Raw genomic sequence first — 26,736 nt, forward strand, 5'->3', positions numbered from 1 at the left:
TCAACTTATTGGTTTTATCTGGCCAATTTTATTTAAATAAATGCAAAACAAGAAATGTTACCCCCAATTGTACTGCTTTTTAAATTTCAGCCATATTTCAACCATGGTTCAACAATGTTTCAGCCATGTTTCAGCCATGTTTCAACCATGTTTCAGCCATGTTTCAGCCATGGTTCAGCCATGTTTCAGCCATGTTTCAACCATGGTTCAGCCATGTTTCAGCCATGTTTCAGCCATGTTTCAGCCATGTTTCAACCATGTTTCAGCCATGTTTCAACCATGTTTCAGCCATGGTTCAGCCATGTTTCAGCCATGTTTCAGCCATGGTTCAGCCATGGTTCAGCCATGTTTCAACCATGTTTCAGCCATGTTTCAGCCATGATTCAGCCATGGTTCAGCCATGGTTCAACCATGGTTCAGCCATGGTTCAGCCATGGTTCAGACATGTTTCAGCCATGGTTCAGACATGTTTCAGCCATGGTTCAGTGATTCAGAGTGTAGCACTGTCCACATACTTCAGGCTGTATGATGTATCTCCACATACTGGATGGATGCCATGACGTGGACATTCGTGGTCATTCCTAGACTTTTATCCAGCGCCAGTTCATGCCATCACACCTTTGTCTTTTTAACGTAAAGTTCCATGTCATAATTGAAGATGTAAAAATAGACATTCCACAACATTCACATTTATCTAAAAGGTTTCTTATTTTCTTTGAAATAGAGTCATCGACGGAAGAGAATTAGGGCCACATGTAAAAAAAAAAAAATATCTTCTGAGTTTAAAGTCAGAATTCTGAGAAAAAGTATAGTTTAAAGTTAGGATTTTGGCTTTATTCTCAGAACTCAAATACATTTTTCACATGTGGTCGTAATACTCTTTCGTACTCACCAATGTTGTACCAGTACCTGTAAATAAAAACTGTAGACTTTTGAACAATCTGGTCCCCCTTTCATCAAATCTAACTGACTCTGTCTCCCTAAATGACTCAATCATTGTGGATTTGATGCTTTTAGTCAGCACTAATGATAGGCAATATCAACTTACAATAACACAATCCTTCATTACTGAGCTCATTCTTAAAGCAACACTAGAGAACTTTTCCCGCTTCGGTCCCCCTACAGGTTGTCTCATTGGAACTACAGCTCACGCTACCCAATCTCAAGTACATCTCGCTGCAGCCCGCGGGAAAGCGGGACTTGATGTCATCCAAGTCAGCCATTTTTTTTTTGCCTACGTCACTCCCCATACGCTCGAATGGACCAAGACAGCCTGGTAGCATTTTTTTACTATGAAAGAAATGATTTGGATAAATGCCATGTTTTCATTTTGAATCTTTTAATTTTATTTGGAAAATTTTATATCCATAAATGTAAATGGTCTGAAAGAAAACCGAATATTCACCAATTTAAAAATCACATGAAATTATATTTTGAAACTTTTAAAGGACTGACAAATAAGAAAGCCATCCGGACTCTGAACATTTACAATGCCTTACAACCTCTTTAATGTAAATTTCATGTGCCCCTTTTTTGTGTATGTATGTATGCATTTAATATTTTCAATGTGTTTATGTATCTGTACTTGAATAAAAAAAAACGACGGCCTGGTGGCGAAGCTGATACAGCCTCTTGATTCACATTAGATGATAGAAACTGATGATGTAGGCTAAACAAACATTTCATGCAACAACAGTGACGTTTTCATGTAGTTACTGTAAGTGGGCCGGTGTACTTTTTCGTTTATTCGATTTCCGATTTTGAAACGATATCCACATTTGAAAAATGGGTCATTTTAAAGCTTGTTAATATTGATGACAATGTGTTCAAGGGTGATTCTTTAACTATGGTACTTTTCTTGTCCCTGGATGAAATAATAAAAACTAAAAAACATTTCTTCTTTTTTGTTTTTGTCACACTTACTTCACCCTAAGGGGAACTTATAAAAAATGTATCATTGCTCAATTATTCTTTTTATTATATAATATGAGGCCTTTTATGCATAGTTTTTACTGTTTTCCCTCTGTCCCTAAGCCAGACTTTGCATCTTCAACCTTGCTTAATTCTAAATTATTTAAATAATGTAGATTTCAAGTACAAATGACAAAATAATGTCTATTTCAATTATACATATGATATATTGCGATATTTATTCACATTTTCCTATATTTTTCATAAGTAGAACCCTTGTCCCTTGGGCTTACTGTCATTTCCACCATGCTGTACAAAATAGAATCCTGGGATCATTGTTTTAGGTTTGTATACTTAGTAACCATAGCAACAGAAAGTCCACAGTGGAACACATGGCTGGATGAAATGGTGTCATCTACAGGGGGTAATGAAAAGAGAAAAATCAAGGTAAATATGAGTAAAACTGAGAGTATGTTTATTGGTCGTCATTTCCAAACAGCTCATATTTCACATGGACATAAAAATAACTGGATAAATTTAATTTAATAATGTGTAATTTGTGTATATTTAATGCTAACTCTAAAACTAATATTAGCAGGCTAACATAGCATGAGATTTTAGAGGGAAAGGGGGGAAATGTCATTTCCACCACGGTGTTCATTGTGGTGGTAAGGACAGGTTGTGGTGGAAATGACATTGTTCGTGCTAAACAGCAAATTATTTGGGCTATAATACTAAAACTTTAATGTAAAAAAACATTTAAATTCAAAAACAGTTAAATATAACATAACTGAACCTCTGGCCCATACGCAAGTTTGACAGATACAGTATTTAGCAAATACAATGTCTATTTAGTCAGATTCAACTTGTTATTCCACATGATTACGTTTGACAGTATATGGATTTATGACATAACACACATGACAGTAACAGTTAAGTACCAGAGAGTGTTTGCTCTGGTTCAGCATAGGCATTTAAGTTTTCAATTTCAAAATATATTACTTATTTTATCTGTTATCCAACATTATAGTCAACTGGTTATATTAAGGTTATATTAAGGTAATGATGACATAGGGTTTGCTCTAGTTCAGCATGTAGAAAACAGTGAAGAAATGATTTGCTGATTTTTAACACAAATTCATGTTTTTCATTTTTTGGATTGTTTTTAATTTAAAAATATTGGTGATATGTTTTTGTTCACTAATGCTGTTGCTTATTGAGTTGCTTTGGTTCACCACATAGAGCAGTAGAAAAATAGTTTTTAATTGGAAGTTGCCTATCTATGTCATTTCCGCCACACACTGTCTCTTCCGCCACGCCGTGTCATTTCCACCACAACACATATTTTAAAGTAAAACATAAAAAACATACAATCAAAACAACTATATTCAGTGGTGTTGATAATTGTGCAGTTAGGGGTAAGATATGTGTATACACTTTGAGAAATACATTATTTTGAGCTATGATAAGTAAATGAAATATTCCAGTGACCTAGTTTTAGATGTTTTTTAGTGTAAACATTGTAAAATCTTTAGTTACATTTCTGAAAAATAAATAAATTACAAATTAGAACAGAGATGTGTGTGCTATTTAATCAAATATATTTATAACAGAAGATATTTAATTATTTTCTCTTAAAAACACATGCTTTGTTATGTGATGGAAATGACCGTTTTCTTGGACTGTCAGATAAAAATGGCAAAAAATATATATTATTCAATACAAATAATCACAGCCAATGTCAGGGAAGGTTTCTAGACAGATTAAAAAACCAACTGAGACTAAAAAACTGTTTCTAGAGATGTTTTTATTTTCTGAAACTGTCTAGCTCAAAGAGTACCATAGTTGAAGAATTACCCTCAAACGGAAAACGAGCCATATTTCATTTAACTTTCATATTAACAGCAAGAATTCAGTCTCCATTACAACCAAATGTACAAAGGGGCGATTCAGTAGAATTCACAATCATGTGAGATGCTCCTCAGATATTCGGCTTCACTCAATGACCTGCACAGTAACACACCTAATATATAATCTAAGTATTTCAAAAGGTCGAACACACATATACAGTAAAATCGCTACGTGATTACCGTTATATCCGAGGGTTGAAGTTGCATTTTAATGGGGCAGTGTGTTAGAAAATATAAAAGCACACAACGTGATCGTTTGATTTCTGAGGAGGAAGGAGAAAGGCTTGGGTCCAATTGAAAGTTAAACAAAAAGATTTAATAAACGACATGGTGAAAATGACAAGACAAAAAGCAAATGTTACACTGCAGCTGACAGTGGACTGAAAACATGCATCTCCGTTCTGGAGTCACATCAATCAGTCATGTGACAATGATAAAACAATACACTGCCAGCAGCGGACATACAGACATGCTTCCTTGTGAGGTCACAGTCTGCAGTCCCGAAATCACCTCAGTCACACAAATTTATTCCCTAGAAGTTGAGGGTGGTACCTCAAATGAAAACCTTCGTTATTGGTCAGATGTCTCTCAAGAGAAAAGGTGTTACCTCTGAGTTGTCAAGTTACTCCAGGTCAAGACAAGGGTCATTTATCATGGTAGTGCCAATTCTACTCAAGTTTACAGAGATAGGCCTTTCCTTTGTTCTAATCAGTCTGGCCCAGCAGGGAGTGGCTTCCCAAAATGCCAAGACAACAGTTACCTTTCCTGTGAGGACAATGAGTCTTTCTCCTGTATGCAAATTGACAGTCATGACCTAATCAATTATTAGAAGGTTGGGTTGGGGTGAGGCATGTCAAATGTTGATTAGTGCAGTTATTTGATTAGATCTGGCTGCAGAGTCCATTATGTACATTTAAATCAAAAGGACATTGTTTTCATAACATTAAGCATGGTTTGAACTTTTTTATAATCAACAAGTGCAAGTTGCGGCTGTGGTTTAGCTGAAGCTAACGCCGCTTGAGCTTTCACGTTACAATATAAAAGGTGTTGACCGTTGACTTAGCTAGCACCCAAACAGTTCATTTACATGTCTACGTGCACGTTAGCAAACTACACCAAGACACAAATACCAAGGAATATTGATAGAAAGCAGGGGAAACTAGTACTTTCATACTTTTTAGCATTAGCTAATCAGCAACCTGCCTGCCATCAGATGTAGCTTCCGAGCTAGTTAGCAGCTAGCCCCAGAAGCTCATGAAAACAAGGCTTTCACCGGAGCAGTCTTATGTCATTTCGTTTCAAAATCAGAAATCAAATGAACGAAAAAGTACACCGGCCCAATTACAGTTCACTGTTGTTGCATGAAATGTTTGTTTAGCCTACATCAGTTTCTATCATCTAATGGGAATCAAGAGGCTATATCAGCTTCGCCACCAGGCTGTCTTTTCTTTTTTTTTTTTGTCTTCAAAAAACTTTATTATTCAAGTACAGATACATAAACACATTGAAAACATTAAATGCGGATATATACACGAAAAAGGGGCGCATGAAATTTACTTTAAAGAGGTTGTAAGGCATTGTAAATGTTCAGAGTCCAGATGTCAGTCCTTTTAAAGTTTCAAAATATAATTTCATGTCATTTTTAAATTGGTGAATATTCGGTTTTCTTTCAGACCATTTACATTTGTGGATATAAAATGTTCCAAATAAAATTAAAAGATTCAAAATGAAAAATGAAAATTTCCTTCATAGTAAAAAATGCTACCAGGCTGTCTTGGTCCGTTCGAGTGTATGGGGTGTGACGCAAGCAAAGAAAAATGGCTGACTTGGATGTGGGCGGGGCTTGATGTCAAGTTCTCTAGTGTTGCTTTAAATACATCATTCTTATACTGTGAATACTGTATAATTAATGATGACAAGCTGTAACAAGTAGAAACCCATTACAGGGGCTGTGTGGTGATGACTCTCTCCCCGTGGCTGACCACACCGAGTGGACAAGATTACACATATGTGTAGCACATGACAGGAAGTAGAAGTGGTGGTGCTCCCGCATAGGTTACATTTCTCTGAAGTTTGTTTATCAGCATGTATCAGAAGATGGCCCGGGCCAGTGTTCATCAAATCAACAATTACAGCAGTTGGGTGCATGGATAGCTCAGTTGGTAGAGCGGGCGCCCATATATAGAGGTTTACTCCTCGACGCAGCGGCCCAGGTTTGACTCCGACCTGCAGCCCTTTGCTGCATGTCATTCCCTCTCTCTCTCCTTTCACGTCTTCAGCTGTCCTATCAAATAAAGGCCTAAAATGTCCAAAAAATAATCTTTAACAATTACAGCAGTAGAGTGAGTGTACTCTTGTTATCTAGGTTCCAGATAATAACTTCCTCAGTTGGAAAAAGCAGTTGAAGACTCTGCTACTAAAACAAGCTTTTGGTTAGACGAAGGTTTTTATGGCTGTCTGATTTTATTTATCTATGTTTTCCTTTGTATTCTTATGTCTTTTATTTGTTGTATTATTTCACTTTGAAGCACCTAGTGATTTTTATCTGTGAAAAGTGCTATATAAATAAACTTTACTTACTTACTTACCTGCTGCGGCTCTGCAGGGACCCAGACAACCCTACAACTGCTAATGCACTTTAACTGTACTTGGATAAAGATATACAGTGTTGCATATCTTCAGCAGTTTTGAGGCCAAGCATGTGGATTGATGCATTAGCACTCCACAGGTCTGCATTAAAAAAATGTTTTTACATGAGAACAGCTTGTGATGTTTTACTTGTACAGCTATAAGGTCGACCACAAATAAAGGAAAAATTAAAAGGCTTACATTGTTTTCATGTATTTGCTTTTTAAAGAATTATTAATGAGTCACACTATTCACTGGCTAACATGTTCCTTTATCACCATTAACACACACACTTTATACTTTATTCTGACTCAATCCCACACACACACCGTCCTGCTGCCACAAATACTCACTAGAGCACCAAATGTGGATTAATCCGCCACTGAAAATAGTCCCCAACAAAGTAGGCTCGTTCAAGATGAGCCAGGTCTGCGTAGAATCGATCACCGGCAATCGCCGCCCAATGCATGCCAGTTAGATTTGTGTCAACTTGATCCAAGGGGGTAAGCTTCTCCTCGGACCGCGAAACTCCTATGGCGCCATTTTAATGCTACAAAGCCATCACCCCCCGTTAGCATTCCATTGACTGCCATTCATTTTGACGTCACTTTGACAGAGAATAACTTTACATCTGAAGAGTTTAAAGACTCTATTTGTCCATTGTTTATTTCTAAAGAAACACGACAATGTATAAAAGGCTCCATTACCTTGTACCTCACGTTATGGCTCCGTAGCGGACGTTTTTATAAAATTAGGCTAACGATTGGGTCATAACCACGAGACTTATTGTCTCATAGTAGAGGAATTACCGTATAGTACAGGAGAAGCTCTCAGGCAGTTTGGACTTCCATTAGCTGTTTAAGTTTAATTACTAATGTTAACTATCATTTTAGTGATCAATAATTAGCCTGTGTCTATGTTATCTCCTTACATATACCTACGCTCTCCATCTCTGCTAGATTGGGAATGATTGAGATTTCTCTTGGCACAGCTACCAGAAGACTTCCAACTTTCAGACAGGTTGCTCACGTCACATCTACGTCTTCAAGCTCAGTTGGAGGCTGCTCAGTAACGCTCAGCCATCACCGGGAAAGATCTTCTAATATCCTTCACTGGTCTCCGTCTAGAGACACAGGATCTGCTGGTCCATTATATATATGTCAATGACTTGATCCCGGTTTGCTCTGATGTCATGCGCACGTGGGCAACGATGACCTCATGAGATCAAGACGGCCGCAGGTTTGAGAGCAGGCAGCGAGGTTGCTTTTCACCAAGGGGGTAAACTAGCATCCGGAAAGCGTACCTCCTGTGGGGAGGTTCATAGGCTAACAAGCCATCACCTCCCATTAGCATCCCATAGGCAATCGGGGGGGACGTGGAGGCATACAGTCAAAATGACAAAATAATTAATCAGAATACTTACCAAAAGTGTCTCCTGCTCCTACGCTCATGGACAGCTCCTACTCACGCTCTCCGTCTCTGCTAGATTGGGAATGATTGAGATTTCTCTTGGCACAGCTACCAGAAGAGACCCAGGCGGACCCAGGGAATGCTGGGAAATGCCTGGCTCTCAGCTGATCTCACAGCTGATTGGTTCAGAATAAACACAACATCATAATTGTTTTTGAATTGATTTTAACAGCTATTTGTCTGATTTAAAGGCTTATTGTGTACAAACCACATGTTGTGCGGTTGACGTTTAGAAGTCAGAGAGACAATCTGTTCAAATTACAGATCATCTACAGTCTGTTTATTATTAACATCAGTAACAGATCACATGTAGAGCACGTTGACAGCTACTCTGTCTTCATAAAAACAACTGGAGACTGTGTACAAGCTGATATTTGGGTCTGATAACATTTTACTAAATCAGAATCGGACATAACAGGATGTGAGTGTTTCTGTGACTTCCTGTTCAGCCTGAAGGCTGCTGGAAACTGTCTGACTTTACCGCGGCTTTTTGTCCCCGCCCCTGGCTGCTGCCGCCTGCTCTCGTCCACTTTACAGGCAAGGCGCATTATCTCGAACAAGCCTATTATTTCTTCCTGTTTGAGTGATGCTTGCTAAAACTACAGTGACCGGCAGTTTTAGGATATTACAGGACTTTATTTTAAAAATGAACTGTAAACTAGGGGCAGCTGTGGCTGTGGTTCAGGTGGTAGAGCAGTAGCCTACCATTCGGAAGGTCAGTGGTTTGATCCATGATCCCTGACCCTGCAGTCCTATGTCGAAGAGTCATTTGGCAAGACACTGAACCCTGAATGTGTGAATATTTATCTGATGAGCAGGTGGCACCTGGTACGGCAGCCTCAGCCACAGTGTATGAATGTGTGTGAATGGTGAATGGTTCATGTACTATGTTAAAGCGCTTTGAGTAGTCGTTAAGTCTAGAAAATATATTAGAGTCCATTTACTAAATATTTGTAAGCCGTTTTTAAAGATTTATGTCTCCAGGAGGAACCAATGGGCTTGGGGCTGAGAGCTACAGAGCACTGTAAGCCAAAACCCTGCAACTCTAAAACATTCACTTACCTACAAATGATAAATGATATACTTAGTTTAAAATACACACTGTCCTACATGCTGTATTGTATACAGACATGTAGCTCTACATGCATATACTGTACATAACCACCCACTCAAAAACCAGAGCTAATTACAATGCCACAGTTGTTGTTTTGACTCAGGGGACACAGGTATATTTGGATACAAGAAGGTTTAATCAGGGCCCAACTTTATACATAATAAAGTGGTGAAGGGATGCTGGCACCTACACAAGTCAATAAGTTTCCCTTCCGGGAACAAGCCGTTAAGGAAATGTTGATACATGAGGCCTTTGCTTCAGAGGATGTCCAAAAGGAAAATATTTGTATTTATTTAGATTAGTAAAATACTTGCAAAATTCAAATGATAGAAAGCAATGCATTTTTTTGTATTGCCCTCTGTGGTTTAGTTTTTATTTACCCTTTATTATGAGACAACCTCTAAATGTATGTGAATGAAGACTCAGCTCGATTTGTGCCAGTTCTCATTAATATTCAATGAGCTAAGCTGCTTGACTCTGATTGGCTAACAGCTAGCCAATGAGAGCCTGGCTATCAGCATCCCTTACCCAGCGCAACTGGGCGAGCTCATGAATAGTAATGAGTTCAGGCAACACCACGTCAGACTGACCAGCTTTTGTAATTGGCCTGATTTCTCCTCTTATTTCTTCTCAGTGGCTAGAGCTGACAGAGGAGGTAGCAGTTCATTTTCACATTCACCACATAACACAAACACATATGGACCTAACATAATAAATAAAGGAGGGGGTTCAGAATTTTGGACAAAGGACCTCATTTCCAAGTTAGCCAGTGTATTATTTATCAGTGGAGACTGTTTTCAACACTTTTCATCCAGTCCTTCCAGTTGCAGAGTTAGCTGGTGCTAGGCTAGTGCAAGTCAACAGTATCTGCTAGCCTGCCACTAAAAACAGTCTTATCCACTCCACAGTACACCCGAGGCAAATCAATTATAACGCCAGACTATCGATGGAAATGTCTGTTGATAGAATAATGTTAGAATTAAAACTACCCTTGCATCTCAATGATCGCATTACATTTTGAGGGACTAGTTTTTCAGCAGCGGAATTTTACTTTGCTCCGGTTAGTAGTAATGCACCATAAAGTAAACAGAGAAGCGCACTCCAGTCGGGACACCTAGTAGCTGCTGGCTTGGGCATCAAGACACCGGCCAAGACTCTACTCAAGTGGTGAATGTGTAGTGATCATTTTAGACCAGACGACTTTGAAAACCCCCGCAATCTAAAGGACCACAAGTCACTGACAACGAATGTGGTTCCATCCATCTTTCTAGATGCACCAACAGCTACTGATGAACAGGTAATAACTTTTGGTAGGATACTCTAGCTAATAAAGCTAGCCCCTTTCATAACGTTAGTCTAGCTGCTACTGATAGATTGAGGCTGACAACGTTAGCGGAGATAACGTTACAGTTCAATGCGTTGTGGAGAGTGACAACGTTAGCTAACGTTATAGCTACACTCTTGGTAGATACCTAGCTGGGTTAACCGCTAACTTTAGGTAATTGCTGACAGAAAAGTCATGTAAGCTCGGACAGTTTACATGCTAATTGCTAGCCTGTGTGCTTTCATGTACCGGTAACGTTATGTGAGTTATAGCCTGGCAGAGTGGAGTTAGTTGGAGCTCACAGTGGCAGGTAAATAAAGTTGTGTGATTGTCATGGAAACTGGCTTTCTCGGTAGCCTAGGTAATATCACTCCGCCGCAGGGAACAAAGTAGAACTATTGCAATGTGATGCAAGGGTAGTTTTATTTCTAACATTATTCTATCAACAGACATTTCCATCGATAGTCTGGTGTTATAATTGATTTGCCTCGGGTGTACTGTGGAGTGGCTAAGACTGTTTTTAGTGGCAGGCTAGCAGATACTGTTGACTTACACTAGCCTAGCACCAGCTAACTCTGCAACTGGAAGGACTGGATGACAAGTGTTGAAAACGGTCTCCACTGATAAATAACACACTGGCTAACTTGGAAATGAGGTCCTGTGTCCAAAATTCTGAACCACCCCTTTAAGTAAAAACGGTTTGGTGTGGCAGGTCACCTTTAATGTGTAATGTGTATATTGTTTTAAGGGGATAAAGATATTTTTATTCTGTCCAAAGCTAATGTAGGCTACAATGTCTCCTGTTTAAGCATTGACTTGTTCTTTTTTCCAATATAAACATGTTTCTTGTTATAACAACATGCCAACTTATGTTTGTTGTTTCAATAAGTTTGTATGTTGTTATAATAACATTCTTGTCATAGGCTAGATTGGTATTGTACAATAAAGAGGAAGTTTCCTGACGTAACAATGGTATGTGTTTAGATAGGGAGAAAACATTTCTTTTTAAAATGAAATAACTTTATATGTAATATTAACGAGAGAAATGTCATTAAAACATGAACATAACTTGTTAAAACAAGAAAACATTTGACAGCAATATGCTGCCATACATATGTCTGCTTAGTTGTCTTTATCATCAAAGAAAAACTAAAGGGCTGACAAAAATGTCTTTGAACCAAGATTAATTAAATTTTCTGTTATTATCTTAAACAAAATCGGACCGAGTTTGTTGCTGTATCATCGCTTGTGTTCACACACTTTTAGACACGACAAGTTGGAGAAATAACGAAGGACATATCCTGCTGGATATGTCAACTCAAACAGGTTTTCCTAGTGGACTGATGGTGAGTCCGACATACCATGAACGCATCATAAGAAACACATTCTGCCTCCGTCATTACGCACAGCAGCGTAATCCGTTCGTCCAATCAGGTGAAGAGCCTGAAGCTCAGGAAAGAAGCAGATGATATGGCAGCTTTGAGAGCGACCAGGTGGAACTTGCTTTGTTAACACGGCTAAACCTTTGATTATGAAGACACTTTGTCGTAAAGACGACAGCTGCTCGAAATGATTTACTTAATATTGATTTCCGCGTTCTCCGGAGCAGTCGTTACGTTGATATTACAGTTTTTGCTGATATACCGGAGAAGCCCCGAGCCCATAGGCAGGACAGTGCAGTATGTCAAAGTAGTGCCTGATAACGCATTGAAGGATTACTTTAATACCCAACATGCCGAGCCAGGCCAGCAGCAGCTGGACAGCACAGCGTCTACGGCATCTAAACCGCAAGAGGCCGTCTCAACGCGGCAGCAGGAAGCGGCTGTCCCCGGCGGCAGTCCCAAACAACAACAGCCGCCGCCGCCTCCCCAAAGCGAGCCCGTTGATGCGGCCAAACCCGAAACGTGCAATTTCCTAAATGCTATATTTCTGTTTCTGTTCAGAGAGCTCAGAGACACCCCTGTCGTGAGACATTGGCTCACCAAAAAGATCAAGGTGGAGTTTGAGGAGCTGCTGCAGACCAAGACGGCAGGTCGGCTCCTGGAGGGGCTCAGTCTCAGGGATATCTCCCTGGGCAATTCTCTGCCCGTCTTTAAAACGGCCAAACTTATGAAGCCGGTGCATCTGAACGACGACGGCATGCCCGAGGAACTCAACTTCGAGGTGGACATCGAGTACAATGGCGGCTTCCACCTGGCCATCGACGTCGAGCTGGTGTTCGGGAAGTCTGCCTACCTGTTCGTTAAGATGAGGCGCGTGGTGGGCAGGCTGAGGCTGCAGTTCACGCGCATGCCCTTCTCCCATTGGTCCTTCTCCTTCCTCGAGGACCCGCTGGTGGATTTTGAGGTGAAGTCCCAGTTTGAAGGAAGGCCGCTGCCTCAGCTCACCTCCATCATAGTCAACCAGCTGAAACGGGTCATCAAGAAGAAACACACCTTACCCAACTACAAAATCAGGTAGGCTCAGGAAACCCCCTGTTTACAGTAACCAACAACAAACTATACAACTATCAAGGCCTACAAAAGCTGTAGCTAGTTCTATGTTAAAAAACAGACTGTTACATATTTGAAACAAACAAACAAAAACCCTATATCCTAGAAGAGTGAGGGAAAGAGCCTGAATAGTCTGTGCCCCAGTTCTGTAGTGCATACTGATACTGCACCTGACCCACTATGTTGGCATGTAAAAGTATCAATCAAGTGTTTGTTGGAGAGAAAATGCCAGGTGTCCAATGGAACCAGATGTTTGTAGATGTGAACATCTAGTCATTTCATGTGGGTTAAAGGCTATCAAAATGGACTACCTGAACTTAAGAGCTGTAACAATTCCACATTTTGCGGGACAATTAATTGTCTCAGAAGTACTTGCGATTAAAAATACATTTATCCCTTTCAGTCAAATATAAAAATATGTATTTATTTACTAATTTTTAAAACAAATTAAAGTTTTGAATGAATTCCAGGATACGTCTTTTGGTTATATCTGTTATGTGACCCAGATATTTTAATAACACAGGTACACAGCCATAGTAAATGCCTCTTTATTATCATAAAACATATTTTCTAACTCTATCCCCCCCTTGTCATTTTTGTTGCTATGAACATGTATAGGGTCAAGTGCCAACAACTAACAATTGAAATAATAATAAAAACATATAGTCCGCTCAATAATCACTTATATAATTACAATTTGGCATATCTAAACAAAATCAAAAATTACCAGTCATATGCCTGAGCACCTTAGCTAATGTTAGCAATTAATTGCAGAGCATGTTGATCTTGCTTCGTAGTACAGGCCTCTGGAGCTTTCAACTGTATTACAATGATCTTCCTTAGCTCATGGGTTTGCCCAGTTGTCATGGAAATTGAAGATCAAATTTCCATTTTTCCTCATTTTAAGGACTTTGTGTCCATGTTGGCTTAAACGTTAAGATTGAAGTAGTTTGACCAAAAACAACAAAATCTTAAATCAATGTCCATTTATTGAAAGCTTTGTTGTTGTTGTTGTTGAACTTTCAACCATATCTCAGGTCTTCATCAATGTAAGTAGATCCTGAAGACTGTGAGATGGAGTTGAACGCTCTAGAAAGAAGCTAGTAAACAGACCTTGAGTTTAGATTTACTTATATACATATATAGTATATACCAGGGGTCTTCAACGTTTTTAAAGCCAAGGACCCCTTAACTGAAAGAGAGACGGAGCAGGGACCCCCTACTACATATGCATAAATTTAAGTTGAATATTTAGGCCTACAATAACGTTTAGGGCAGCCTAAAGCCTTTGTACATACATTTTTAGTGCATAGAATACTAGGCTATTAAATTAATTGTTAGTATGATTTTATTAATCATCTTTTAATGTTAACATACACGTGGTACAGTGAATCCTTAGTATGAACTGGATCTGTGGATGGTTACCTTAGTGACTACCTTATGCCAGTAAGCCTAACATCAATGTTTTTTTTTTTTCTTCTCACAAATAGGCTTATTTATATTTGCCAATAATATTTTGGATTCATGATAAGACATTTTTGTTTTTGAAAAAAATAAACAATAATTTTGTGGCCCCCCCTACAGTAACTCTGAGGACCCCCTAGGGGTCCCGGACCCCCTGTTGAAGATCTCTGGTATATACTGGTTGTTTTTAAGTTCCTTTAAAACACTGTCAGATTGTGATATTGCCATCTTTTTTACTTCACTTCCTACACTCAACAATGCTGTTCAAACAGGGACTTGTTTTTACACTCACATTTTAACAGATAATAGAAACAATATCAGGGCACATTTTGGTAGTTTATAAAATAACTATGTCATAGAACCTAGTAGACCATGTTTTATAAGATAGTTTGTAGGGATGATTGTTTAGTTTAAAGAAGTGAAAGAAACGGAAGGATAAAGAAAAAGGGAAGTAGAAAGTGTATAAGAGAGTCAACTAAAGGAAACTTGTGTTATTAGGTCCTCATTTCAGTGAGGTTACTTACTAAATACAAAAAGTAGCAACAGATGAAACCCAGCAGCACTCCGATAGTGGACATGCACATACTGGCGACAGACACTCGCAGTTTGGCTAGAGTGACACCAACTTGAGGCATCTTGTATTCAAGCATGTCTAATAGGGACAGGGCTTGCTGAGTAAAACTCACTAGTTTAATATCTGCTAGCTGCTAGGCTAATGTGCAATGGTAAACACACAGAGTGTGGTACACACACATAGCAGAGCTTGCAATCTGTGTTTTTTTTTTTGTCGACAACGCGAACGTTGTCAACATAACTCACTGCAAATCTAAAATACTTTCACACACTTCAGTGAAAGAGGAGGGGGCTCAAGTTCTGTTGATAGGTCTGCTACATCTGCAGTTGCCATGGTAACTTCTGACTGGCTGTTGCTAGGTTACAGGAGGTTGACTGACTCGCAGCACTTCAACACGTGTGTTTTTTTCTGCTTGACAAGCCGACTGGACGTGACATGGGGGCGTGGCCGTATCGACGATTCCATTTTTTAATTCGATATTCCAGATTGTGGCTTAATTTCGATAAATTTCGATTTAAAATCGAAATCGTGACACCCTTAGTGATTGTTAACTGAAGTAAAGTCTCGCATATCCATCTCTATCTCCACAGCGCTGTGGAGTAGCAGTGGGGGCAGATCTGTCGGAACCCCCGCCGCCAAATGTTTTACGTATTAAACGGAACTGACACTTCGCTGCAACACAAACAAATTATAATTATTATTATTATTATTATAATATTCACCTCTATTCACACACAATGAGGCATATTTTCATTTGGTTTTGATTGAACTGTATTTTTGAGGAACTGTAGGTCTACAAAATGAATTTTACAAGAAATTCTTCCTAGGGAAACCAAAACCCAAACTAGGCTATAGTATGAAACCATTCATAATGAAACTAATTACATCTTTACCTCAGTGGCAGAGTTACCAGCCTTGCTGTGTGCATTTGATTTTTCTTGGCTTTTGGAAAAATAACTCCAAGGCTCGGTTCTAGGGGGATTCAGAAAGAGGTGGCCCATTAATGCTGAGTAGTATACATGTTGTAGATAGTCCCCCTGAGTAACATACATGCTGTAGATGGTCCCCCTGAGTAACATACATGCTGTAGATGGTCCCCCTGATTAGTATACATGCTGTAGATGGTCCCCCTGAGTAACATACATGCTGTAGATGGTCCCCCTGAGTAACATACATGCTGTAGATGGTCCCCCTGAGTAACATACATGCCCTAGATGGTCCTCCTGCGGCCTGTTCCTTAACACTAGAACGGCCAGGACGGTCATTTTGACCTGCTGGTACCTGACTCTTCCTAAAAGAGTCTGTATTTTAATTTAAAATGGTTTTATATACATTACACAAAAGGCAAACAAAATACAATCACTTTTCCCTATTTCGGCCACACGGTCATATTGACTGCTTGGATTTTTGCGGTATTGTATTTAATCTTTCGCGCGGTTGAAGATGCATCTTGGTTGCTTAGTAACTACCATAGTCTCTGTCAGAGAAACGTAACTAGCGGTCTCGAGTAACACTCTCTGTTCTGAATCAGAAGAAAAGCACCGGGCGCTCGCTCTGTGAAAGGCGCGGAACACATAGATGGCCAGTAGCTGTCTACATGTTCATATAACTTTATATATGTTACAACTGGCTGGAATCATTGCACACATCCTCTCCAAGGAGTGCACCAGCTGTAAAATGTCCCGGAGGAAGTTTATGCAGCTACTGGCAAAGTAGCTGAGAGCGGAGTTTATGGAGGAAAAAAGGGCAGCGGCGCACGGTCCGAACAGCGCTGACACCACAGCAGACACCAAAACGGAGGCAGTGCCAGGTTAGGTTATAAATGTTTAAATATCATACTTTTAATTGTTATTTGGCTGTGAATTATGTTGAATGAATTTCCCCCAATATGTTTCGGGACATGAATGTATGAAATCACGTTTTAGCCTACTATGCCATGATATGATATCAAGGGCGTTGTATTGAATCAACAGCCACGTGCAATTTAGCTAGCAGGTGAAGGTGAAACTAAAAATGTGCAAGAACTATAGACTAATACAGGCTTAAATGAACTGACAACATAAGTTATACAACTTACGGTTCTCAAGGATGCACACATGCCATCTCAACCGGGTCCTCCGGACAGCCTGTCTCTTTTTTCTTTCTCCCTTTTCTCCGAGTGGCACGCGTGTGCACTCGCGTTGTGAAGCGCATGTCCGCGCTATTCTCCGACGTGCTCTCTAACAATCACTGCTGATAGACGGCTTTTTGTACATTTCTGATACCGTGGCGGACCACCACTTGCCAATCAACATAGAGGAAACACTGTATAGTGACCAAAATGATCGCGGTTTTCGGTATTATCGTGGTATTTTTAAAAGTGTGTTCAATATGTTCAGAAAGCACGGATAGGCCTACACAAGCTGAAATAGTTTCAAAAAGTGTAACAGTGTTTATTATATTACAAAATATAGGCAACAGGCTTGTAAAAACTATTGAAAACTGTCTGCTGAAACACTGGCCCGCTGTAGGGGGTCCGGTAAGAACCTGAACCAGAGATGTCTGACTTTGAGATCCAGGAAGAGTTATTTACAACTCCAACATGAAGTTTACTATGAAGTTGTATTTGACGTTACATGTGAAGTTGGATGTGGTTCTGAAATATAAGCAAATAATAATGCACATTAATAAGCATCTGACTTACTATGAATATTATTTACCAAAACTAAATGTTATAGCCACCAGCATATAACAAGAAACAATACTAAGAATTACATTCATTTCTCTGTAATAATTAACATAAATGCAACATATTGCTCAGTAACACAGACTGAGAATAAGCCACATCTATTACAGCACACATATCCATAACGGAGCTAACAGTGTAATACACCTTTAATAGCTAAGCACGTGGCTCCACAGTGTTAGTCTGTCTACTGGTAATTAGGGCTGCAGCTATTGATTATTTTAGTAATCGAGTATTCTACCGATTATTCCATCGATTAATCGAGTAATCGGATATGAAATACTTAGTAAACAGCAATAGTAAATATTTATTATTGCTGTGTACTAAAAAAAAAGGAAAGGACAGTTTTTTTTTTTTTTTGAAAAAGCAACATTTTTTATTGCCAAATTCCAAGTACATTTTTGGTGGCCCAAATGTTAATATTTTTCACCCCCTTCCCCTTCTTGCCTCTGGCTCTTTGCCCTGGATATGTAAACAGCTGTTCACTAACCAGAGGGTACATGTGTACAAAGCTTACAGCAGGGCTATTCAACTACACTGTTCTGGGGGACACATTTTCAGAAGGCTAATACTGAGTGAGGAGAAAGAATAAAGAATGCAGACATCACCGGCATGATGACGTCATTCACGTGTATATTAAGTAGCCATGCTGGGGGGAGGAGCCGGTTTGTCTCCAGCAGCAGCTAAGTTTCCAAAGATTAGTAGCAAACTAATAAACAGTTAGACTACAAACCGACAGCTCTCGTTTTAGCTTGTTGGTAAAACATGGCTGTTAGCAGAGTAGCATGCTGTGGGCTAGTTGTGTAAAACATGGCTGTTAGCAGAGTAGCATGCTGTGGGCTAGTTGTGTAAAACATGGCTATTAGCAGAGTAGCATGCTGTAGGCTTGTTGTGTAAAACATGGCTGTTAGCAGAGTAGCATGCTGTAGGCTAGTTGTGTAAAACATGGCTGTTAGCAGAGTAGCATGCTGTAGGCTAGTTGTGTAAAACATGGCTGTTAGCAGAGTAGCATGCTGTGGGCTAGTTGTGTAAAACATGGCTATTAGCAGAGTAGCATGCTGTAGGCTTGTTGTGTAAAACATGGCTGTTAGCAGAGTAGCATGCTGTAGGCTAGTTGTGTAAAACATGGCTATTAGCAGAGTAGCATGCTGTAGGCTAGTTGTGTAAAACATGGCTATTAGCAGAGTAGCATGCTGTAGGCTAGTTGTGTAAAACATGGCTATTAGCAGAGTAGCATGCTGTAGGCTAGTTGTGTAAAACATGGCTATTAGCAGAGTAGCATGCTGTAGGCTAGTTGTTTAAAACATGGCTGTTAGCAGAGTAGCATGCTGTAGGCTAGTTGTGTAAAACATGGCTGTTAGCAGAGTAGCATGCTGTAGACTAGTTGTGTAAAACATGGCTATTAGCAGAGTAGCATGCTGTAGGCTAGTTGTTTAAAACATGGCTGTTAGCAGAGTAGCATGCTGTAGGCTAGTTGTTTAAAACATGGCTGTTAGCAGAGTAGCATGCTGTAGGCTAGTTGTGTAAAACATGGCTATTAGCAGAGTAGCATGCTGTAGGCTAGTTGTGTAAAACATGACGAGAGCAGCAGACGTTAGTTAGCTACCTTGTGTCGGTTTGCTCCGTGGAATGGATGAGTAGACTGGATGATTTCTACTGAGATAATGTAGTAACATGTTTGCAGCTTAAAATGATCCCAAACTTTCTGTCGTTTTCTCTCGCCTGTCTCTTCTCTTAGACCCTCGCTATTTTCGTCTTCCTTCATTTGTAATCTGGGCCGTCAGTCTCGTGCATAGACAGTATATAAACGTCTTGTGTCCACAGAAGCGTCAACCTGTTGTGTGTGTGCTAGTAATTATCCACAGTGAGCCGTACAACCTTAATTACATTGATTTAACAAGGCTTTGAGGCAAAGAATTTTGCTTAGAGGATTTTTTGTAATCGAATTATTCGAGTTATTCGAGGAATCGTTTCAGCCCTACTGGTAATTGCACGTTACTAGCAAACAACCTGAATATCAACACGTGGCTGCACAAGTAATATTAAACTATCTGCACATCTATCAACTATGCAATAAGAAACACAGCAACAGCAATATTATCAAGGCGATAATATCTCTCTCTCACTCCAAATAAATGTCACGTTGTAACACGGGCTAAACTTATCCACATCGTAGCAGAACACTTATTGAAATATGAATAAACGTAGCTTCAACGTTTACACAGATAACGAGGCAGTAAAACCCAGGACAGTTTAGCAAGCTACAGAATGGTTTTAACTTAAGTTCTGGGCTACACACATCACTTCAACAAGTCTGAAAACGGGAAAGGAATGATAAAGAAAAAAGTCTGTTTACAGCTGCTGTATCTGTCTCCTTCTCCTGCCTGAGATCAAAGCGATGACTCTCGTCACTGATTGGTCAATCATCTCAGGAGAGAGAACAAGTGTTACTATGGCCTTTTTTTACAAGGCTGATAATTGTCCTGAGCGCTGTCATCTCCTACTCCCGCCATGATTCCAACTTCAAGAAACGCACTGTAGGCTACGCAGTGCGCCCGCGCGGCAACTTCAGGAGCCTCGGATGAAGCTGGGAACACGCGGTTTCCACACCGTGGTAATCCACCGTGATAATAATGATATTTAAAATGAAAACGGTAATTGTTATCAACATTTTTACCGTGGTTTACCGTTACACCGGTAACCGTTACATCCCTAATTCTGGGATAGCAGAAAAAACTCTCTGGGTTGTTTGCATTTCTGTAAACCAATCCCATCTTGGGTCGCGCTAAGCTCCAGACACAGCGACGGTGGCTCTGCTAAATAGTCTCAGGAAGGAACTGGTTTTGGTGGAACATTTGCTCCCTGCTAAAGAAAACTCCACATCCAATATTAAAAGAAGTTAACTGTTGACACAATACAGTACTGTGAGCTATTTAAATGAGCTGATACATGGTTACACCTCATTATCTCTTACCAGTGTATCTCTGTGTGTACTTCGTCCACAGCAATCCCACCAATCAGTCCCAAAACCTCCCAGTTAGAGAGGAAATGTCCTAAACATATTCTTAGTAAATCTTTACAATCATTCCCTGAAGGAACCAAGCAGACCTGACTTGTTGCTCTGTCCAAATGTTTTTCAAAACTTGCCATTTTCAGCGTGTAGCTCGCTAGCTCAAAGTTTGTTGTTGTTTACTGTAGCATGGGATTTAGAGAACGGCAACAATTTCTGGTTGTTCAGGTGTATGAGGCTAAACTAGTTTGGTTTTATGCTAACCTTTTGAAACACATTTGTCATTATGTCACCTTCTGGCAAATTAAAAAGTAGCTGACATTAGCAACCTGTGCCGACGGTGTCATAGGACTTAATCCAACTTGTATTGCATCAGTGTTGGGCAGTAGCGTTACTAGTTTAACTACTTCTCAATAGCATTGCTGTTTTCTGAGTCAAATAGCTTTTCAGTAGCTTAAGTTAGCATTTTCATTAATCAAGTACTGTAGGGAAAAAGCCATGGCTTAGAGGTGCATTACTGCCACCATGTGTTCCGGAGTGGCTACACTTTCATTATGGGATCTCTCACCTGTCTCACTCGGGAGCAGCTGAGACAAGTGTGTCACCTAGTAGTCAAATTCGCTATTCTGGTTCGGTGTTTAGCTTGATATCAAACTGGTTTAAAATGTTTTACAGCGACCCAAGCCTAGCTGAACCAGGGTTCAAAATTAACTTTTTCATCCACCAGCCAAATGGCTTGTGAACGTTCAAATATTACCAGCCACTCAATGGATTACATAGTTTTTTGGCTGGTGAGTGAAGCGAATCTATCAGCCACTTGCATATTCTATCAGCATTTGGTTGGTAAATGGTGCTAATTTTGTACCCTGCCTGTAACTAGCTTTTTTGTGTTTGTTGCCATTATGTTGGTTATTGTATCAGTTAATTGATGACTCTTTTGGATCCATAAAACTCCAGAACAGTCAAAAGGGCCCAGTTTCCCAGTGCCCAGTTTCCCAGTGCCCAATCTACCGAAATACACACATGCACACACAGGACCTGCAGACATACGTGATTGTTGTGGAGAAATAATCAGCATATTAATTGATAATGAAAATAATAGTTTTTTCCTGCATGGAGGAATGTTTGGTGCCCCCCAAAGAGGTTTTAGCCAGCTCCAAAGGAAAATCACCAGCGCCAAAACAATGAGAATTGAGAGAACAAATAGCAATTCAAATCCTCTCTGAATGTGTTTAATAGTAATTTACCAAACAACTGTTGAACAAGCAGAACATAAACTTAACTAGGAGCGCTGATCTCAGTTTTACCGTCCAGAGGCAGGCTGTACTGGACTCTCCCGCTGATTTCAGCTGTGGTATTTTAATATTCATATCATTTTTTTAAGCAGTTTTTTTTTAATTGGGGGTTCATTTACTCAAGCATAATAGAATTTTTTGTTTATCAAATTGTCAGAAATAAAAGGAAAATGCATAGATTCTGTCAAATAAGGTAACACAGACTCATTGCCTTGACTGTACTGGAACCAACCATGCTTCCTGCTGTGTAGGCCTAGGTGTGGTGCTGTCCCAGGTGCTGAAATTGATAGACAGGTCGACGGAAAAACATCCCAGCATGTCTCACTTGATCCTGCCGCCTGGCCTGAGCTGTTCTCTAACATTACTAGCGCCAAAACTGAAAGTTTGACCACGTGTGGGCTAGCAACTGGGCTGCAACTATCGGATGTCGGAAAAATTGAGTTTCTGGAATAATTTAAAAATCTGGGAAGATGACCCCCTAAAAGTCAAGTGGCAAATCTTCCAAAGGAAACTGGTATCTCAAAAAATCTACAACAAGGCCTTTTACATTATTTATATGTATATTTATTTGATGTGATTATCCAATCCATACTGACTGTGTTTCTGTAAAGGACTCTGCCGTCTGACAGCGGCTGGCTAACTGCCTGACAGACGGCACAAGTTAACTAAAGTGAAATAGTTTTCACAGGGCTCCAGACTAACTTTTTGCCTTGGTTGCACTGGTGCACCTAACCTTTTTGTTTAGGTGCACCAGCACAAAATTTAGGTGCACCCAAATTTTTCCTCACGTCGCCGTTAACGCTGAATGGGGATACACAATATATAGCTCTGCATTTTTTTACCAAGTGGGCTAAATGTTCAGTTTTAAGTCAAAGCCACTTTTCACAAGCTCTTTTATTAAAACAGATTGTGATTAAAATAAAATGCAAAGACAGGGTTTCCTTTACCAGTTTGAAAATATACCGCTGCAACACATTCAGAAAGTTATCTGAAATAAATAGCTTAGGATATATATATATATAGATAGAGAGAGAGAGAGAGAGAGAGAGAGATAGAGAGAGAGAGAGAGAGAGATAGAGAGAGAGAGAGAGAGAGAGAGAGAGAGAGAGAGAGAGAGAGAGAGAGAGAGAGAGAGAGAGAGAGAGAGAGAGAGAGAGAGAGAGAGAGAGAGAGAGAGAGAGAGAGAGAGAGAGAGAGAGAGAGAGAGAGAGAGAGAGAGAGAGAGATGCACCTTGGGATTTACTAAGTGGCACAGATGGTAGTTGTGTGGAGGGGAGGGCTGGGAGCGCGGCCCACTGGAGCTAATCCAGGCATTACAGCACCCACGTAGAGTCCCCGCTCCAGCTATGGGGGAATACTAAGCATCACTTAATGGCTGATTAGAGCAAAGGAATAAACAATGAAATGCATAGCTGTTCATAGCTTTCATTGGTCATTAGTTTGGTGGAGGCCATTTTGGGAATAATTTAATTTGACGAAACCCCCCCCCCCCCCTCCCCCCCTGATTTAAAGCTTTTTCTGGAGCTTTCTACCATATCACAGCTTCTTCATTAGTGGATGGATCTGTTTGTCAGCTCGGTAGTAGGGCTGCAGCTGTCGATTATTTTAGTAATTGAGTATTCTACCGATTATTTAATCGAGTAATCGGATAAGAAATACTTTTACTTTATAGTAAACAGCAATAGTAAATATACAAAAGAGAGGTTTCCTTTTTTAGAAAAAGCTAAATATATTTATTGCCTAAATTGCACACAATACTAGGGGTAGATGCTAATATTTTTAAGCACAGGCCGCATGGGCCACCAAGCCCCTTATTCTGTTGGCAAAAGTACATTTTTGGTGGCTCAAATGTAAATCTTTTTTGCCCCCTTCCCCTTCTTGCCTCTGGCTCTTTGAACTGGATATGCAAAAGAGCTGTTCACTAAGCCAAGGTAAATGTGACTGTACAAACCTTATCAGGGCTATTCAACTACACTGTTCAGGGGGACACATTTTAAGAAGGCTAATACTGAGTTAGGAGAATGAATAGGGGCAAGGTTGCGTGACTTTGGCTACATTGAATGCATAACGTATGCAGGCTTTTAGTGGAGCCTATGTATGTTTTAACTGGCTACACCTGCTGCGCACACACGGTGTAGGATTGTGTGAGTCACAGGCGAGACGGAGAGCTTATGCTTTGGGATTGTTGTTGTTCCTTCAGTTTTTTGGAGCCGGCACAGCGCTGTGAAAATCAATCTACTGTCAGCTGTTATCAGAGGACCCAGGTGAGGGAAGCAAGAAATAAAAAACACAAACTCTCAAAATGAAACTGCCAATACGCTTGTTCACAATCATGAAGTCGTTTCCTGTATATCGGTAGTTTAATTTAAAAGAAATAATGACTTTATGATCCATTTCTGTGTACAAAAATATAAATAGAAGACTGTTGTGTTTTTACGCTTGTAGAGCTGCCCGGTGTCGCCAGTTTTATTGATTATAGTGGACACACACACACACACACACACACACACACACACACACACACACACCCCGCCCCCCCAAAAACAATGGTAGGGGAAACTGAGGTTGTAAGGCAAGGCAACTTTATTTCTACAGCACCTTTCAGCAACAAGGCAATTCAATTCCATTCCTTTGCACTTAAGTTAGTTCTTCATTAGTTCAATGTTGACAACAGGGCAGTCACCATGTTTATTGTTAAAGGTTTGTGTCATTATGCAGTTTGCACTAAAACGTCTTTGTTCTTTACATTCCTTTGCATTTTAGTTAGTTCAAAATTAGCCTGTACACAATGTCATTTGTTTATTTATTTATTTATTTATTATTTATAACATGTTCAAAAAGGTTTCTCTTTTTTTGTTAATTTTTAAAGTTGGGATTAATATCAATCCTAAGTATGTGACTGGTGCACCCCTATCCAAAAGCACAACCAGTTTTATTAATGTTACTCTGAGTGAGCAGTGTTACCAGTTTTTTATTTTGATAACTGTTTTGATTCACAACTAAGGTGGAAAATAAAAGTGTTGTGTTTAATGTATTTTTATTGATGTTGAAATGGATTTTAAAACATATGGTATCGAAAAAAGTATCGTTAACTGAAACTGAGGTATTGAAATTGGCACCGGATAGAAAGATTTTGAACGATGCCCAGCCCTACATACTGCAACGGTTGTGTTCCAGTTTTTACCACTGCTGCACACCCAATCGCTCTTTTGGGGACACAAATAAAGTTAAAGAAGTTTACATCAGTGTCATAGTGAAGATCCTGATTGAAATGGACTTGGGTGTTTCCTGTGTCTCTCTCAGATACAAGCCCTTCTTCCCGTTCCAAGTGCAGCCTCTGCTGGCTCCGGCGTGTGATTTGGACCTGTCGATCCAGGACAACAGGCTGGTGGAGGGCCGACTCAAAGTCACCCTCACTGAATGTAGCAGGTGAGACTCTCTTTCTCTCTTTCCAACACACCCAATGTATCTGGGCACCCTAGTCCACAAATGTGTTTTTTCTATGGGGCTGTGTTTCTTGGTTTGGGCCACTTCTTTTGTTCCATTTTGGGAAATAGTGTCCTTCCAATTCTGTAGCAACAGTTTAGAGGAGGCCCTTAGTAAACTTAGAAAAAAAACTTATTTTGCACGGCTACATGTAAACGGGAATATTAGTGAAATATTCACTTTCATTAGCATTGGAAACAGCTTAGTCGGAATATTGTCTTTTTTGGATTAAGGGCAAAAACCGGAATATTATGTGCATGTAAACGTAGTCATTGTGAACAACTCTAGTTAATGTTGGTTTTCCAAAACAAGTTGGTTTTTCTGTCAAACTAAGAAAAAACGACAAATTTGAAGGTTATATATTTTACGCATTGGTTTTCACTACATATACTTCACTGCATTGTTAGCTAATGCAATTCATACATTGATTTCTCTGTTCCACTGAACCACCTGGCTGTCATTTTAAATAACATATTGTGATAACTTGCTGGAAGTGGTGTTTCCCACGTTTACAATGTATTTATGGTCAGCTGCTAAACTGGATTATACTCAAAAACATCAGATTCAAAGTCAATTCGTCCAATTCTGCTGTTGTGGCAGACCTTTTTGATCATCAGCATTTAAAAATCTGTTCCATGCTGACTGCAGTGAGAAAATTACAAAATAAAAACAATATCTAATTGAATCTGCCACCCATATGGATTCTACATAAGGGCAAACACTGATTAAATAACCTAAAAGTAATCTGAATTTGAAATGTAACTGTTTCCTTATCATCTTTGCGCCAGTGCCAGCTGCCATTATATAGCATCTAAAGACCACACTCTTGCTCAGCAGGCTCTCCTTTCTGAGACAAAAACACCCCCTCTTTGTCCAAAGCTGGCATCTTTAAATTTTAATTGGCCAAAGAGTCCCATCAATTAGCCCAGGCGCGCCCTGATAGAGAGGCCTATGCTTCGTTGCCTTGGAGAGGTGTGTGTGTGTGTGTGTGTGTGTGTGTGTGTGACCACAAGATGATCTGATCAGGCTCATCCATTAATAATTCATTTAATGGGCAATTCCCTCCCATTAGAATCATACAGAGACTCTTCTTCCCCTACCCTCTTACATTACCTTCTTCTATATCAGCAAGTTTGGGGACTGTTTTCTACCAGAGAGATGGCTTACCACTGCCAGGGTTGAGACTGAAATAATAGGCTAAAGCAACGACAGTTTATGGAAAGGACAAGTGTAATTATGATCAGATCTTGGTCCTGACTGATGGGGAAGTGATATTGATAAGCGTTGTGATTTAGCCTAGGCATTTACAGCGTTGGCTATTTTTTGCCAGCTT

At 39.8% G+C, this 26,736-nt stretch overlaps 1 protein-coding gene across 1 annotated transcript in view; it reads left to right on the forward strand.

Annotated features, from left to right (window-relative positions):
* The first annotated feature begins 11,761 nt into the window (after window positions 1-11,761).
* Window positions 11,762-26,736, forward strand: part of pdzd8 (PDZ domain containing 8) — a 62,686-nt gene continuing 47,711 nt past the window's right edge. The window contains exons 1-2 of the mRNA XM_031299970.2: window positions 11,762-12,813; window positions 25,221-25,346. Of these exons, the coding sequence (XP_031155830.1) occupies window positions 11,927-12,813; window positions 25,221-25,346 (1,013 nt within the window). The 5' untranslated portion in view covers window positions 11,762-11,926. The remainder of the gene's footprint in view (window positions 12,814-25,220; window positions 25,347-26,736) is intronic.

The sequence above is a fragment of the Sander lucioperca genome, chromosome 15 (genome assembly GCF_008315115.2).
Source record: "Sander lucioperca isolate FBNREF2018 chromosome 15, SLUC_FBN_1.2, whole genome shotgun sequence".
NCBI classification, from domain to species: Eukaryota; Metazoa; Chordata; class Actinopteri; order Perciformes; family Percidae; genus Sander; species Sander lucioperca.